At 41.5% G+C, this 12,672-nt stretch overlaps 1 protein-coding gene across 11 annotated transcripts in view; it reads left to right on the top strand.

Moving 5' to 3' along the window:
* Positions 1 to 10,354, top strand: part of rgs3a (regulator of G protein signaling 3a) — a 129,176-nt gene extending 118,822 nt beyond the window's left edge. For 9 of the 11 annotated variants that reach the window (XM_067485047.1, XM_067485048.1, XM_067485050.1 and 6 more), the window contains 4 exons: positions 5,823 to 5,924; positions 7,153 to 7,214; positions 8,144 to 8,310; positions 8,433 to 10,354. In XM_067485047.1, the coding sequence (XP_067341148.1) occupies positions 5,823 to 5,924; positions 7,153 to 7,214; positions 8,144 to 8,310; positions 8,433 to 8,633 (532 nt within the window). In that variant the 3' untranslated portion in view covers positions 8,634 to 10,354. Of the gene's footprint in view, positions 1 to 1,544; positions 1,703 to 5,132; positions 5,473 to 5,822; positions 5,925 to 7,152; positions 7,215 to 8,143; positions 8,311 to 8,432 lie in introns of those variants that run through there. The other 2 variants (XM_067485057.1, XM_067485056.1) reach the window with 2 other exon arrangements.
* The last annotated feature ends 2,318 nt before the right edge of the window (positions 10,355 to 12,672 follow it).

Raw genomic sequence — 12,672 nt, 5'->3', positions numbered from 1 at the left:
TAAAATGGTACTTACAGATGTTCTCCCTTAAACTTCCTTTCTCCTGCTGCTACAACGCAGTTTCCCACAGCACAGTGAATTCATTCTTTTCTCTTCACGCACGCATCATTTAGAACAACAAAGACAGTCTATTTCTTGACTTCCTAAGCATTATTTCTCTCCTCCTCTATTTCTTTATGCTTTACTCTCAGTACATTTTTACATTTTCCCCTTTCAGCACTTCTATCTCTCTGTGCCTCATATGCTTTTTGCACACTGCTCCCTGTGTCTCCTTTTCTGGATTTAGAACAGCTGTTTTTCTTCGGATTGTTCACATTATCACTGCCTCTTCCCCATCTATTATCACCTTTTGTTTTTACTCAGTCCAGGTGTTCTGCTTCCCCAGCAAATAGATTCCTTCACACTTATACTCCTTTTTGTCATTTGGTACTTTCCACAAGTAGCAATAAAGCCATAAACATGTAGCACATAAAAAACTTCAGTGCACAAGAGTGAGATTCTTGACTAATTGGTCCAAGTTTATAAAATTAGCCCGATGCAGTGCAGTATTTTTCAAACACTACTGATTGTGTGTCATCTCATGTACATCTTTTCCTGTGCTGTCCAATGTGAATGATATTTCTGTAGACAGACTTGATTTCCACTGACAGGAAGAAGTGTTGGATTTATGTGACCCACTTAAAGCTGTTATGTGCATGAAGAGTCTGGATCTTCCAGTTTATTGACATCTAAAGTAATAAAGTTAACTGGACTTCCTGGAACTTGACTTTTTTATGTTCCAATTGAAGACTTATAATAAATAATAAACTAACAAGTAGAAGTAAATGAATAGGGTGGACCGCGCATATATGATCAGTTGAGTGGGCATCATTTAACTGAAGTGAGTTTGTCTCTGACTTGAAACTGAATCTACAGTCAGAGTAAGGAGCTAACAGCACCCTACCATATATACAGTATGTGTGGCAGGGTGGATACATGTAGTTGAGTGATTTCCATTACAATACTAAACAGAGTTACTGTACACAATCAGATAATATTAGGCTTTCAAACTTGCAACTCAACTGCCTACACTTTGACAATTGATTATTTGTGTTATGCTTGTAGTTGCTATTGTAGCCCTGAGCTGCTGGCCTCCAACAGAGAAGAGGATAGAGTTCTGTTGTCCTGAGCCTTTTCTAATGCCACCTCCCCCATGTTTCCTAAATGTTGAACAGCCCCAACCTACACTGGCTCAGTTGACATCACTTGGAGATATTGAGCTGACTTTGCTTTCCTCTGGAGCCACAATTTTTCTTTTGTATTAAAACTAATCAATACAAAAATGAATCAGTTAAAGTGTAACAAAAACATGCATTGTACCACACACACACAGCTCCAACACATTGTTACAGTATTCATTTGCTAAAAAGTCAAATGTCATCTCAACTTACTAACTTCTAAAACTAAAAACCTGTCCAGACAACACTGTGTGGTGATTGGGTGAGTCCACGGCCCGCCTCCCCCAGCCCCCCAGAGCTATATAAAGCTCCACCAGAGCCTCTCGGGGGTTAGAGGAATGTGATTGTCAAACAAACTGGGCACTGAGCACTCTTGACACACGTTTACATGCAGTCAAATTTCCACAAACACCAAGTGAGCCTGCCTTCAAGCTTGCACCAATGTTTCACACCATGGTCGATTTCTCAGAGAAGTACCTGGAAAGGTAAGAGCAACAAAGCGGACGAATGTGTATGTGCACAGGTCATTATCAATAATTATAAAATATTGCAGGGTAAAGAAAATGTGTCTGTGGAGCTGTTTTTACTTTCCTCATGAGCTGTTGCTTTAGAGGAGTGTTGGGAAGCTATCTGACCTCTACGTGGATCTCATTTGACAGTCGCAGTGAGAGAGAAGAATTCCCCATGAGGCTGATGCGCTCAAACTATTTTAGAGGAAGCAGCTTTAACTTCTAACTTGAGGCTGCCCTTTTTTCTTATTATATGCAGCCTGGATTTCAGGAATAGGATTGCTAATGTGGTCTTTGCGGATAGAAAGGTGAGCTGCTCGGAAATAGAGTTCTTTTTTCTGTCTTGATTGAGTAGGAACATGAATATGATGGTGTTATATTTATGGACAAAATTTGGGACAATTCCCTTTTTCATTGTTCTTCTAGGAATATTTCAGAGTGACTTTCTCTTCATTATGAGCCACTTAATAGATTTGCACAAAGAGGCATGCACTGTTTTGTCTGTGTGGAAAGTACAAGGCAAACACTCACAATTTGTTCCCATAGCCCAAAGAGTTATTTTAAGTGTTACATCCACATTGATTCGACCCTTGAACCGTCGTGATCCCACAAACACAGATGCACAAACAGGCTCAGACACTTGCACCCTGTTAGTTTTATGTCTGTTTGGTTTTCATGCCACGGACACTTTGCCTTCTCTAAATTCTAGGTTTCATACCTTGGTTTGCTCCTGTCAGCTGTCCTGTCTGTACTGCAATTCCTCTGTTGTACTCAATACTAGACTCCAGATCTGAAATTTGAGGCTTTGCAAAGGGTGAACCCCCATGTAGCAAACACAAAAGTGAGATCAAGTGGGGCAGTGAATTTGGCCCATGCTTGTATGGTACATTGTGATTTGCGGTATGTCTGTCTGCAGCTCTCCCCCATGTGCTCCCAGAGCCTTTCCCTGGGAGTGCGGCCTACTTTGCAGAACACCAGGAATAGCCAGTGGGGTGCTATTAGTGTGTCTAATATGAGCCAAGCAAAGAGGGAATAAAGAGCACGGAAACCTACAGATAATTGCGGTGCTTAAGATCTCTTGCTCCATCAGTCAAGCTCATGATGAGGCTTCTCTTGTACAGCTACAAGTAGACACTAATATGTGTGCACACAGTTCTGCCGTGTGCTGGTGTTCATGCTATATATAATTTGCTTTTTGGGCATTTCTGGGTTATTTTGCAGATCAAATACAATTTTCATGTGCAAGTTCCATCCCTCTTTTACTCCAGCTTTTAGTCTGGGTTTAGGATTTGGAGTTTGAGAGGTTTTCCTCCACCCTCTAATAATGTTTCCCCTTTATTTCAGGTGATCATAGTTAGAGTTCTGTAGCTGATCTAGGAAAGTCTCTACATCTGGCACATGACTGTAGTCTTCTGCATGACACTGTTGAAGAAATTACTTCCTACACTGAGTGATGTGTATTGTGTGGACCTCTTTCACCTAGGAGTTGATGGTGACTCATTGAGCTAATAAACACAGTGGCCTATTTTAGCTGAGGGGCCATTCACGAAGAAAGTCTCTTTCAGCTAAGTATCAGAAATGTCACACCTCCTGTGGTTTGACATATAGATCTACAAAAGAAGTGAAACTGCAGTCAGCCATTGTGAAGTGAATCAATTAAGCAAGATACACAAATAAATGATGAGTCGCCTGTTTAGTTCAGAATAGTGTTGGTATTTTATTGAGTTTCTGAAAGTAAGTGGAGAAATTATCAAGATGTTTTTAGTGTTGATGCTAATTTCTTGGAGTGAAAGAGTGCATTGTAAGCACTCTGTGCTCTGTCGGAGCTGAACATGTCAATGTGTGCCATATCTGCTGGCACCCACATGGTGGCAGTATACAAACACAAGTGTCCCGTGAACTCACTTGTTATGACATCATTGTCACCTCATTCCTACTCAGGCTCAGCTTGTATAAAAGCAAACATAAATTATAGTGTCCTTTGTCAAACAAACTATTTTCCAGCCCTTATAAACTGCAAGTTTTTTTCCTCACACACACACACACAGAGGCCCTCTCTTAGCAAACACATGCCCAACTCAGACCTAATTGCCTTGAGTACGATCTAAAAATAGAACAATCTAGTAAATCCTGCTCTGATGTTATGAGTTTATTTAACAGCAAGAGCATTTTTTATTTGGGTAATAATGTCCTTCAGGCAGGCAAATGTGAGCTGTTCATTGGGATTCTTCATTACAGCTCCCTGTTTGTTACAATGAACTGTGTTCTGCTGGTTATTAGAATCTGCTTTAAGCCTGTTTCTACAGTTTGTTATTTCAATCAATTGATGACTCATGTCTCCACCAGTGAAAGTACGGTCATTCAGGTATGATTGAAAGAATTAAGGTAAAATGGAGATGGCATTTATTATTACTTTCCCTGCATTTACAGATATATAATTTTTAATTACATTAAAACATTCACTTTCTTTTTTATTTATACTGTTTTAAAATAACACATCCGGAAGTTCCTGTCTCTTGAATATGAAATTATATTCAGAAAGGACCCTTGTGGTTCTCTGAGTCAACAAAAGTAATCTGCACTAGCCACATCCCCAAACCAAAACACGCCCAAACAATACACCTACATAGTCTCATTCTGATTAAAAAAGAATATTCAGCCACAATTTCCAGCAGCTCAGTCATATTGTATCATGTGCATGGGCATGTTTCCACCCTCCCTGTCTGTGCAGGAACATTCACATCAGACAGCTGACTGTTTTGTCTGTTCAGTCCAGACCTGCGCTGTGTGGGACCACCTCATATTTACGTATGAATAAATTACCTCTGTCCCCTTTCCTTGAGCATGGAGATGCAGGTGTGGAGTTGTCCAGCACCTGTGACTGGCATGAAAGCACAACTGGTGTGGCACAGGTGCAGGGGGGTTCTTTGAAATATTTGTGTGGGTGTTCTTTCATCTCCCTTCGAGTACGTTCGTGTTCAGTATTTGTGCTAGTTGTTCTCCCTCCCCCGCCCCCCAGGGCGCACGTTTAAATGAAAGGTGTCTCTAACTGGAAGCCTTCTTTCTTAATTTGGGGTGTGCATGCTCTCTTGGGGTTGTGGGTTGGCAGTGGGACAGCTTGCAGTGATTAGGGTCAGCGAGCGCACTCCACCACGCTGCATTATTAGCAGGCCAGCCAATCCACAGTGGAAATCAAAAGCAGGGATTCAGGAAATGGGTGCTGACTGAGGTCACATCCCAATGAGACAGCACGTGCTCCAGGTCGGGAAAAGCCAGGACACATACCATGGGATTAGGAGAATGCACAGAATTCTGTTGGACCCCATGGGGACTGAGGGCTGGTGTATTACCTTTTGTGAATTTAAGGTGGTGCATGTTTGTGTGAGACGTTGGTAGAAAGGTGGTGAGGTGGGTGGTCTGGAGGATTTCGGCTGCTGCTGCTATTGCAGGGATGCAACACAGCATCGCGGAGGTCACGGTGCCCTGTTGCCTCGGCCCTGCCACCCCTCTGGGCACATAGAGAATGGCGTGATGAAACAAAGAAGTGAGCATTGAGTCTCTCTCTCCTTCTCTGCCACATTTGCTCAGTCCCTGCCAAGGAATCTACCAGGGACACATCTACAGGAAAGACTTAGATATATGAGATTGACAGGAGAGACACTGACACGAAGGGAAAGGATCTTAACAGCCGCCTGTTGGAAAAATCCTGCCCCATCATACCAACACATCTGGCTGAAGACTAAAATGTACACCATGCAATTATTTTCATCTTTTCTGGCATTTGTGGGTTTGATTTCACATGGATTGGATTTACAGTGCTGGACTTAACTGGTGATGCCCATGCATTGGATTGTTTCAGTTGTGGACTTTGAACTTGGAAACTCAACATCTTCTTCCATCTCTCTTTTTGTCCACCTCCTCTATCAACTTTATCATTCCTCTTATCCTACTTCCATTTCTGTCTTGTCCTGCTTTCACTGTCACCCTACTTCATCTCCCTCTGTATTTAAATATCTTTCTTACTCCCTTCACTCTCTTGCTGAATCTCCCCTTCTTTCTTTCTTTCTATCTTTCTTTCTTTCTTTCTTTAACTCAGGGCCAAAGACATGAAGAATCGACTTGCTTTCCTGCGGAGGAGGAATGAATCCCCAGGAAGCAACCCTGCCAGCAAGCTAGACAAATCTATGAAGTCAGTCAAGTAAGTGGCCACTTCCTGACAGCATGTGCATGTGGGTGTGTGCATGTGTGTGTGAGACTGTTTTCCGGGTCTCGCCACAACTGGTGGTGCCCTGGTCTAGAAAGAGAGACATGCGAGCAGCACGAGAGATGGGAGTGTGCCTGTAATGTGTGGCTTTTATAAAATGAATGAGAGGATGTGTTGGTGAGGATGAAACGTCAGTAGGAAAGGAAAGTGAATTGTTAGTAGATTATCCAGGAAATAAATCAAAGAAATTCAAAGTGAGTGATGGATGTGATATTGAAGGCTGAATGTTTCCTTGTACAATGATGGTTGCAATAGAATTTACACAACGAAAACCAACGTGAAAAATGAGCAGGCAATCTTTGTATTCGTTTTCCCCCTCGGCCCCTTCGGTCCAGATAAATGGGCTGACAGGAATAAGTATAATTCGTAGAATTAGATGCACATCAATCTTAGTTTCCAATATTAACATTTCCCTTAAATCATAACAGTAAACCTGACAGTGCACTTTCCCAAGAGTTATTCTAGTACCCGTGAGCCCAGATTGATTGTGGGTCTACTTGTTTTTTCAAACAGTGGCTTCAAGAGAAACTAGATGCCAAAGTGCAAGAATAAATGATATCTTTGTTCATCTGCCAGAATAAATCTCACAATTACTGCCAAAACTCAAATCCATTATCAAAAGTTATAGTAAAATCTCAAAATGCCTAAAATGTGCCCCTAACATCAAACATAATAACATAGCAGGTATGTTCTTACTGTGACGCATAAGGTCTCAGATGTGGAGTACAGTGTATGTAAAGAGGCAGGCTTTGTGGTGGGGTACAGAAAGAATGAGAGGCAGCAGGGGGCAGACGGACACTGGTGGTGGGGGTGGTGGGGGGGTGTCTTTAAAACTGACAGCACATCCCTCATTGGCTGGCTGAAGTCCCTCCCCTCTTGCCTTCAGTTTTGCCTTCAGTGGGAATATAAAAGCCAACCCCCACCAGAGTGAGGCGGAATATCTCATGGCTCTCAGTGTGGGAACCATTCACAAGACAGAACTGAATGTGAGGGAAAGAGCAGTAGGCTCAAACTAAAGTGGAAGGAAGCAGTGGAGAGGAATTATCCACTTCCAGCTTTCCACTCATCAACCTAGTCTAGACAAAGTTCTGCGGATGGGTCACACAATGAGAAACTTGGCTGAGATGGGCTTGTTAAAGAATCGCTCTGCTTTCATCTGCAGGCCCACCCCAGAGGAAGCACTGAAATGGGGGGAGTCACTTGACAAGCTGCTGGCTCACAAATGTAAGTTATTTTTATTCCTTTTCCTTATTTCTTCTCCGTTATGTCATCCCTCCCAACTTTATATACACGAGAATGACTTGTCTATAGTATTTTTGCAATAGTTCATTTTGAGATGATAAGTACAGGATGTATGCGTGAACAGATGTATGGATTACACTCACACACACACACTGCCACAGTGAGCGAGCAGCTTGCAGCAAGTTTTGCTAATCCCAAAGTCCATCCTCTATGCAGAGAAAAGGAGGGGGACTACAGCAGGCAACCTGCAAGTGTGTTGCTATTTTTGCTTTCCGCGAGTCACCTTCAACAGCCCCTGTCCTCCTTCTAAGCAGAATGCCGATTCAAAGCCAGCGCTACATCTGTTTCTCATTCAGCTTCGTTGGCCTCTTTAACCGCTGTCTTCAAATTTTTTTCTCTTCCACTACTTACCTCACTTCTGCTTAACCAGAATGAGGTAAGAGGTGACTGTTTGCACTGGCTCAGCTTATCAGTGTGGGTGACTCATGGGAACGGAAAGGTGCAGACAAGAGGGGTGGGTGGACACGGCTTCCTGCAATTCTTTCTTCTTTGTCCTTTCTTCCTCAAATCATCAACTGGACCGAAACTTTATAAAGCTCAAAGTGCCAGAATTAGTCCCTTGTCCATTTACACTGAAACTATTATTTCTTTGTGCATTAACAGCATGTGCGGTCAGTGGGGTAATGTCAGTAAAAGGATGTCTGAGACTTGAATATGTGTTGCTTTTTTCAGAGGGTTTTTATGTCTTACTTTATTCCAACCACATAACTCAAAAGGCAGTGATCTAGTCGTGGAGCTATTTCAGGCGCTGAAACTCTGAGGAGGCTTCAGCTGTGAGGTTGCTATGGCACTCTTGTCAACTCTCCTCTGTTTATTCTCATCTCCTCCTCCTCCTCTCTGTTCTCTCTCAGATGGTCTGGCAGCATTCAGAGCTTTCCTGCGCACAGAGTTCAGCGAAGAGAATCTGGAATTCTGGCTAGCGTGTGAGGAATACAAGAAGATCAAGTCCCAGTCCAAGATGGCCTCAAAAGCCAAGAAGGTCTTTGCAGAATACATTGCTATCCAGTCATGTAAGGAGGTGAGTGAAAGTGCACACAGCTGTTAAAATGGAATCTCCTGAAAAACCTAATATCTTCTGTTTTTAAAAATATTAGCATAACCATGCAATTCTCTCACTGATGTCATTCTTCCTACCTCCAGGTAAACCTGGACTCATACACTAGAGATCACACTAAGGACAACCTACAGAATGTGACACGCTCCTGCTTTGACCTAGCGCAGAGGCGGATATACGGGCTGATGGAGAAGGACTCATATCCCCGCTTCCTGCGCTCAGAACTCTACTTGGACTTAATCAACCAAAAAAAGCCCAGCTCCACTTCGACTTCATCTTCATCATAAGAGACCAGAAAAAGATACAAGGAGAAGAGAAAGATGATGAAAGAACAAATGGGCAGACTTGAAAAACATACAGTGGGTGTGTGGGATGTGAAGTTTTTGTTTGCCTTTTTAATTTTCATTTGTGTCTGTCATCCTGTCCACTATAATGTTCTTGTTGTTATGGTCTGAAAGGGCCTGGCAAAGCTATGGCACTGCAAAGGAATGTAGTTTACCAGGGGCATGGATGGATGGATGAATGGATGGATGCAACTAAAAATACAAAAGCCCACAGGCAGGGGCTGAAACAGGAGCTGGACACTTGTCTGATCACTGTTGCTTGATTTGTTTCAGTCGCTGGTTGGTGTTTTTGTGTTCCTGTCGTGTTTTACTGGTGAAAAGGAGGGGTTTGCTAGAAAAAAACATGCAGACATGAAGACAGTCCGGTACTGTTTTGTCACTTTTTTCCCTTTATTTTGAAACTCCCTCATTAAAACCCCCTCCTTTTCTCCATCACATCCTCTGTGAAGCCACTTCAAAGCTGTTGGTACGACGCAAAGTCCTTGTTCTTCAAGTTTTTCCATCAGGTTCCAAACTGTGTGATGAAGGGGGGGAAACAACATGATGTCGGAATGAAAACTAGTGTTTATGCTCTGTTTCACATGCATCTGTGTTAACCTCTACATCCTCCCAAAGCTTCTATGAACAGCGTTCACCTTATTCAGTTCAACCATGAGTGTGGAAAGCTCCTGGCTTCATTCAACAGGGACAAAGTTGGAGACAGAGCGACAGGCAAAGAACACATAACGTAAATAACGGATGGACCGGAGCTGTGAAGAAACGCAGATGTGTGTCATACTCACATTAAAACACGAAGTCACACTCAAAGCCAGAACTGTGAGGGTAAAAAGACGACTTGCCTGCTGTCTCCAAAGGCTTGTTACAGCCAGAAAAGAAAAACCCCAAGATGAAAAAAAAAATGCTTTCATGCAGACATTTCCTTTAACATTGTAGCTCATTCTGCACTAATGGAGGAAGCATTCTCAGGACATTGCTGTGACAGGTTTCAGCTCAGTTTATCCTCTCACCTGTTTTTCTACACACTCACTGTTTTTATATGCTTTAGGGTTCTAACTAGCACTCCCTAGTTCTACTGAGCAATACACGAGATGTTGCTCATTTCATAGTCTGAGGAAGAAAAAAAACATGCTTCTCGTTGTACAAAGGTTTGCATATTTATTTAGGTTAACTTACTGGATGCTTTTGCAGACACCTCCTCCAAAGCACTCAGCTAAAAGCTCTCACTTCTCTCTTAACCACCAAACAGGTCCAGTGCTGTCCTGACTTTTAAGTGCAATATTTTATTTTATTATTATTTTTGGTTTATTCATTTATTTGAATAATTTTTATGGGAAAGACGAACAGCTTAAGCTCTGTATTAATTTTATTTGTTAAGAGAAAAACTTAGAGCTATAAGGTCGACTTACAACGTAAACTTTCATGTAGTTTAAAGAATTTTAAGCAAGTGATTCTAACTGTGTTTTACCCCCTGGCAGCAGGCAGCTGGGGACATTTTGGTTGTAAATATAATTCTTTAAGAAAACTATGTGATAACATGTTAAAAAGACAAAAAACCAAGAGGTCTCTGCTGGTGGTGAATGTGAGACCCAGCTGTATCTATGTAAATATGAAAGACTCAAAACTATAAGATGACATGTATTGTTAAATAAAATAGTTGAGCAAGAGCAGGTACAATGTGCTCTTTTCCCTGGTCATAAACTGCTTGTAAGGAGTTTTCTGAAATGCATTTTATCATTTTCACTGTTTACAATAATTAAAAAATGCATCTCCTATGATAGCAAGTGAAAACAGTAGAGTGCATTTGGTGTCATTGCTAATGATAAATAAACCAACCAACTGATGAAGTAACAATGTGTTGTCTCTGGGTTTGTCTCCTAACTTGTGAGTATTCAAACAGTCCTAAAGGTCATGGAAATAGTCACAGGCGCCCTAATGAATATTTAAGGAAATACGCATCTTTAACTACTTGCTAATGAATGGGACAATCCATACATGTGAAATACAAAGCTAACACCTGATTAGCATGAGGGCCAGAAACCGCTAGACTACCATTGTCCAGAATATACAAAAACCGATGTATAAAAACAAGGAGTTGGGATTGTATGGGTAGTTTTGTGTTGCTGCTTTTTATTGCCAGGCTTGTGGCTTCAAGGTGACAGCAAGACTCCTATAAAACCACAAATAGCTGGTTTTACCCTTCATTTTTGGTTCCTCTTAACGTAAACAAGCAAACCATAGGTTGATAATGAGCTGTGAAAGCTTGTAGTCTGTACGCTGTTCCCACAGTGGAAGAAAACAATTTTCCTAAAATATCCAACCATTCTTTTGAATAAAAAAGAAAAATCTTGAAAACCTTTCTATTAAGGAAAATCTACGTCATTACATAATAGTAGCATGACACTCAGCAGGTTATTTGCTGGTCAAAGTATGTGGTGGCAACGCTAACAGGAGCAGTCAGATGGCTTTTAACATGGACTTACATGGATACGCGTGGTTCCACTCTTGTTTGTCATGTACTTGTCTGCACACTACACCCAGATAAACTAGGTTTGCTTACAACATCTTGTCCCATCGCTCAGTACAATGTTATTATCATAAGCAATAGAGATAATGGGGAAAGCTGCACAAAAGATTACTTCTAAAAAAATGAACGTGCTTTAATTTTACCCTTAAAATTGAAGATTGTGTTTCATACATTGTCAACAATCCTAAATAGTTGAGCATGAAGCAGAGTGGTATTTAAGGACATGGAAAGTCTTAGATTTCTCGTTGTTCTGAAGAGCAAGTGAGTGTGACACAGGGTCGAGTGTCTCTTGCACTGTTGAGATGGGAGAGGGGAGGCAGTTGGAGGTCTCTGAGTGTAGTGTGTGTGTTTTTTTCTGTGTTTGGGATGAGGATCAGTCTGAAGTAGTGTGGGAGACCGTAGTAACAGTGCCTAATCTTCTTTATCAGCTGCCATCTGCTTTGAAAGCCACAGTTTTATTTTCCAAAAGACATTGTCATCAACCTTTCAATCGCCTCTCTCTGCCTGTTTCCTCTCTGTCTCACTCCCTGTTTACTGTCTCTTTGTCTTCACATCCCACGCTTGTATTTTTTTACACTCATCTCGCATGCTGTACAATGGAGGTTCCTCTCTAGCGCTGGATTTCCTTACTAAATCCTTCCAGTTTAAATTTACTTCCTCCCTGTCGCCTGTGTAAACCATATCACACTGTCTGTCATTGTTTTCATATTCAGCGATACTGAGAGCCCAAAAATACGCCAGCTTGCATTTCCTGCCCGGGTTTTGTGTCCTGCTAGTCCAAATATGGTTGTCAATGTTTCCCCCAGTCTCTTATCTGACATTCAAGTCAAGTAAAAATTTGTCACCAGGATATAGCGTGAGAGCGAGTGTTGGTATCTTTATTTACAGAAATTTGACTATGTTGTGCAATGATACAAAAAATATCAGTGTCTTGTCTGCTGGATAATGGGGCAATACAGTTCCTCTGAGTTTGCTTTTATTGCTTTGGCAGTCCAGCAGCCCTCACAGTACACAAATTGTAATATTATAGTACACAAATTGAAGGTTTCATGCATCTTGTTTTCACAGTTCAAGTATAAACAATTTTGGCACAAAGAATGATTTTTAAACTATCCACTGCACCACCACAATAATATACGATCGCTTCTGCATAATCCTTGGATAATAATGAACTGAATGTTAAGACGATTATTCAACATTCTAGTATCAGCTAACCTCATGTAAATACCCATCTCAAAATCAAGCTAGATATGTATTTGATATCTGTTCTTAGTACCCGGAACTTAAAAAAAACAAAAAATGCAGTCATGCTGAATTCTGTGGGACTTCCCCACTTGGCTGCATTTCTATGTGTGCAGCAGCCATCGAGCTTAAGCCTTGATTAATCCTTAATTCTCAGATCAGCCTATCCTTTCAACTCTTGGCAGGTTTAAAAAAGAAACATCACATCGCCCCCGC

The sequence above is a fragment of the Channa argus genome, chromosome 18 (genome assembly GCF_033026475.1).
Source record: "Channa argus isolate prfri chromosome 18, Channa argus male v1.0, whole genome shotgun sequence".
Lineage (NCBI taxonomy): Eukaryota > Metazoa > Chordata > Actinopteri > Anabantiformes > Channidae > Channa > Channa argus.
The sequence above is the reverse complement of the archived record's forward strand: the minus strand, read 5'-3'. Positions and strand labels throughout refer to the sequence as shown.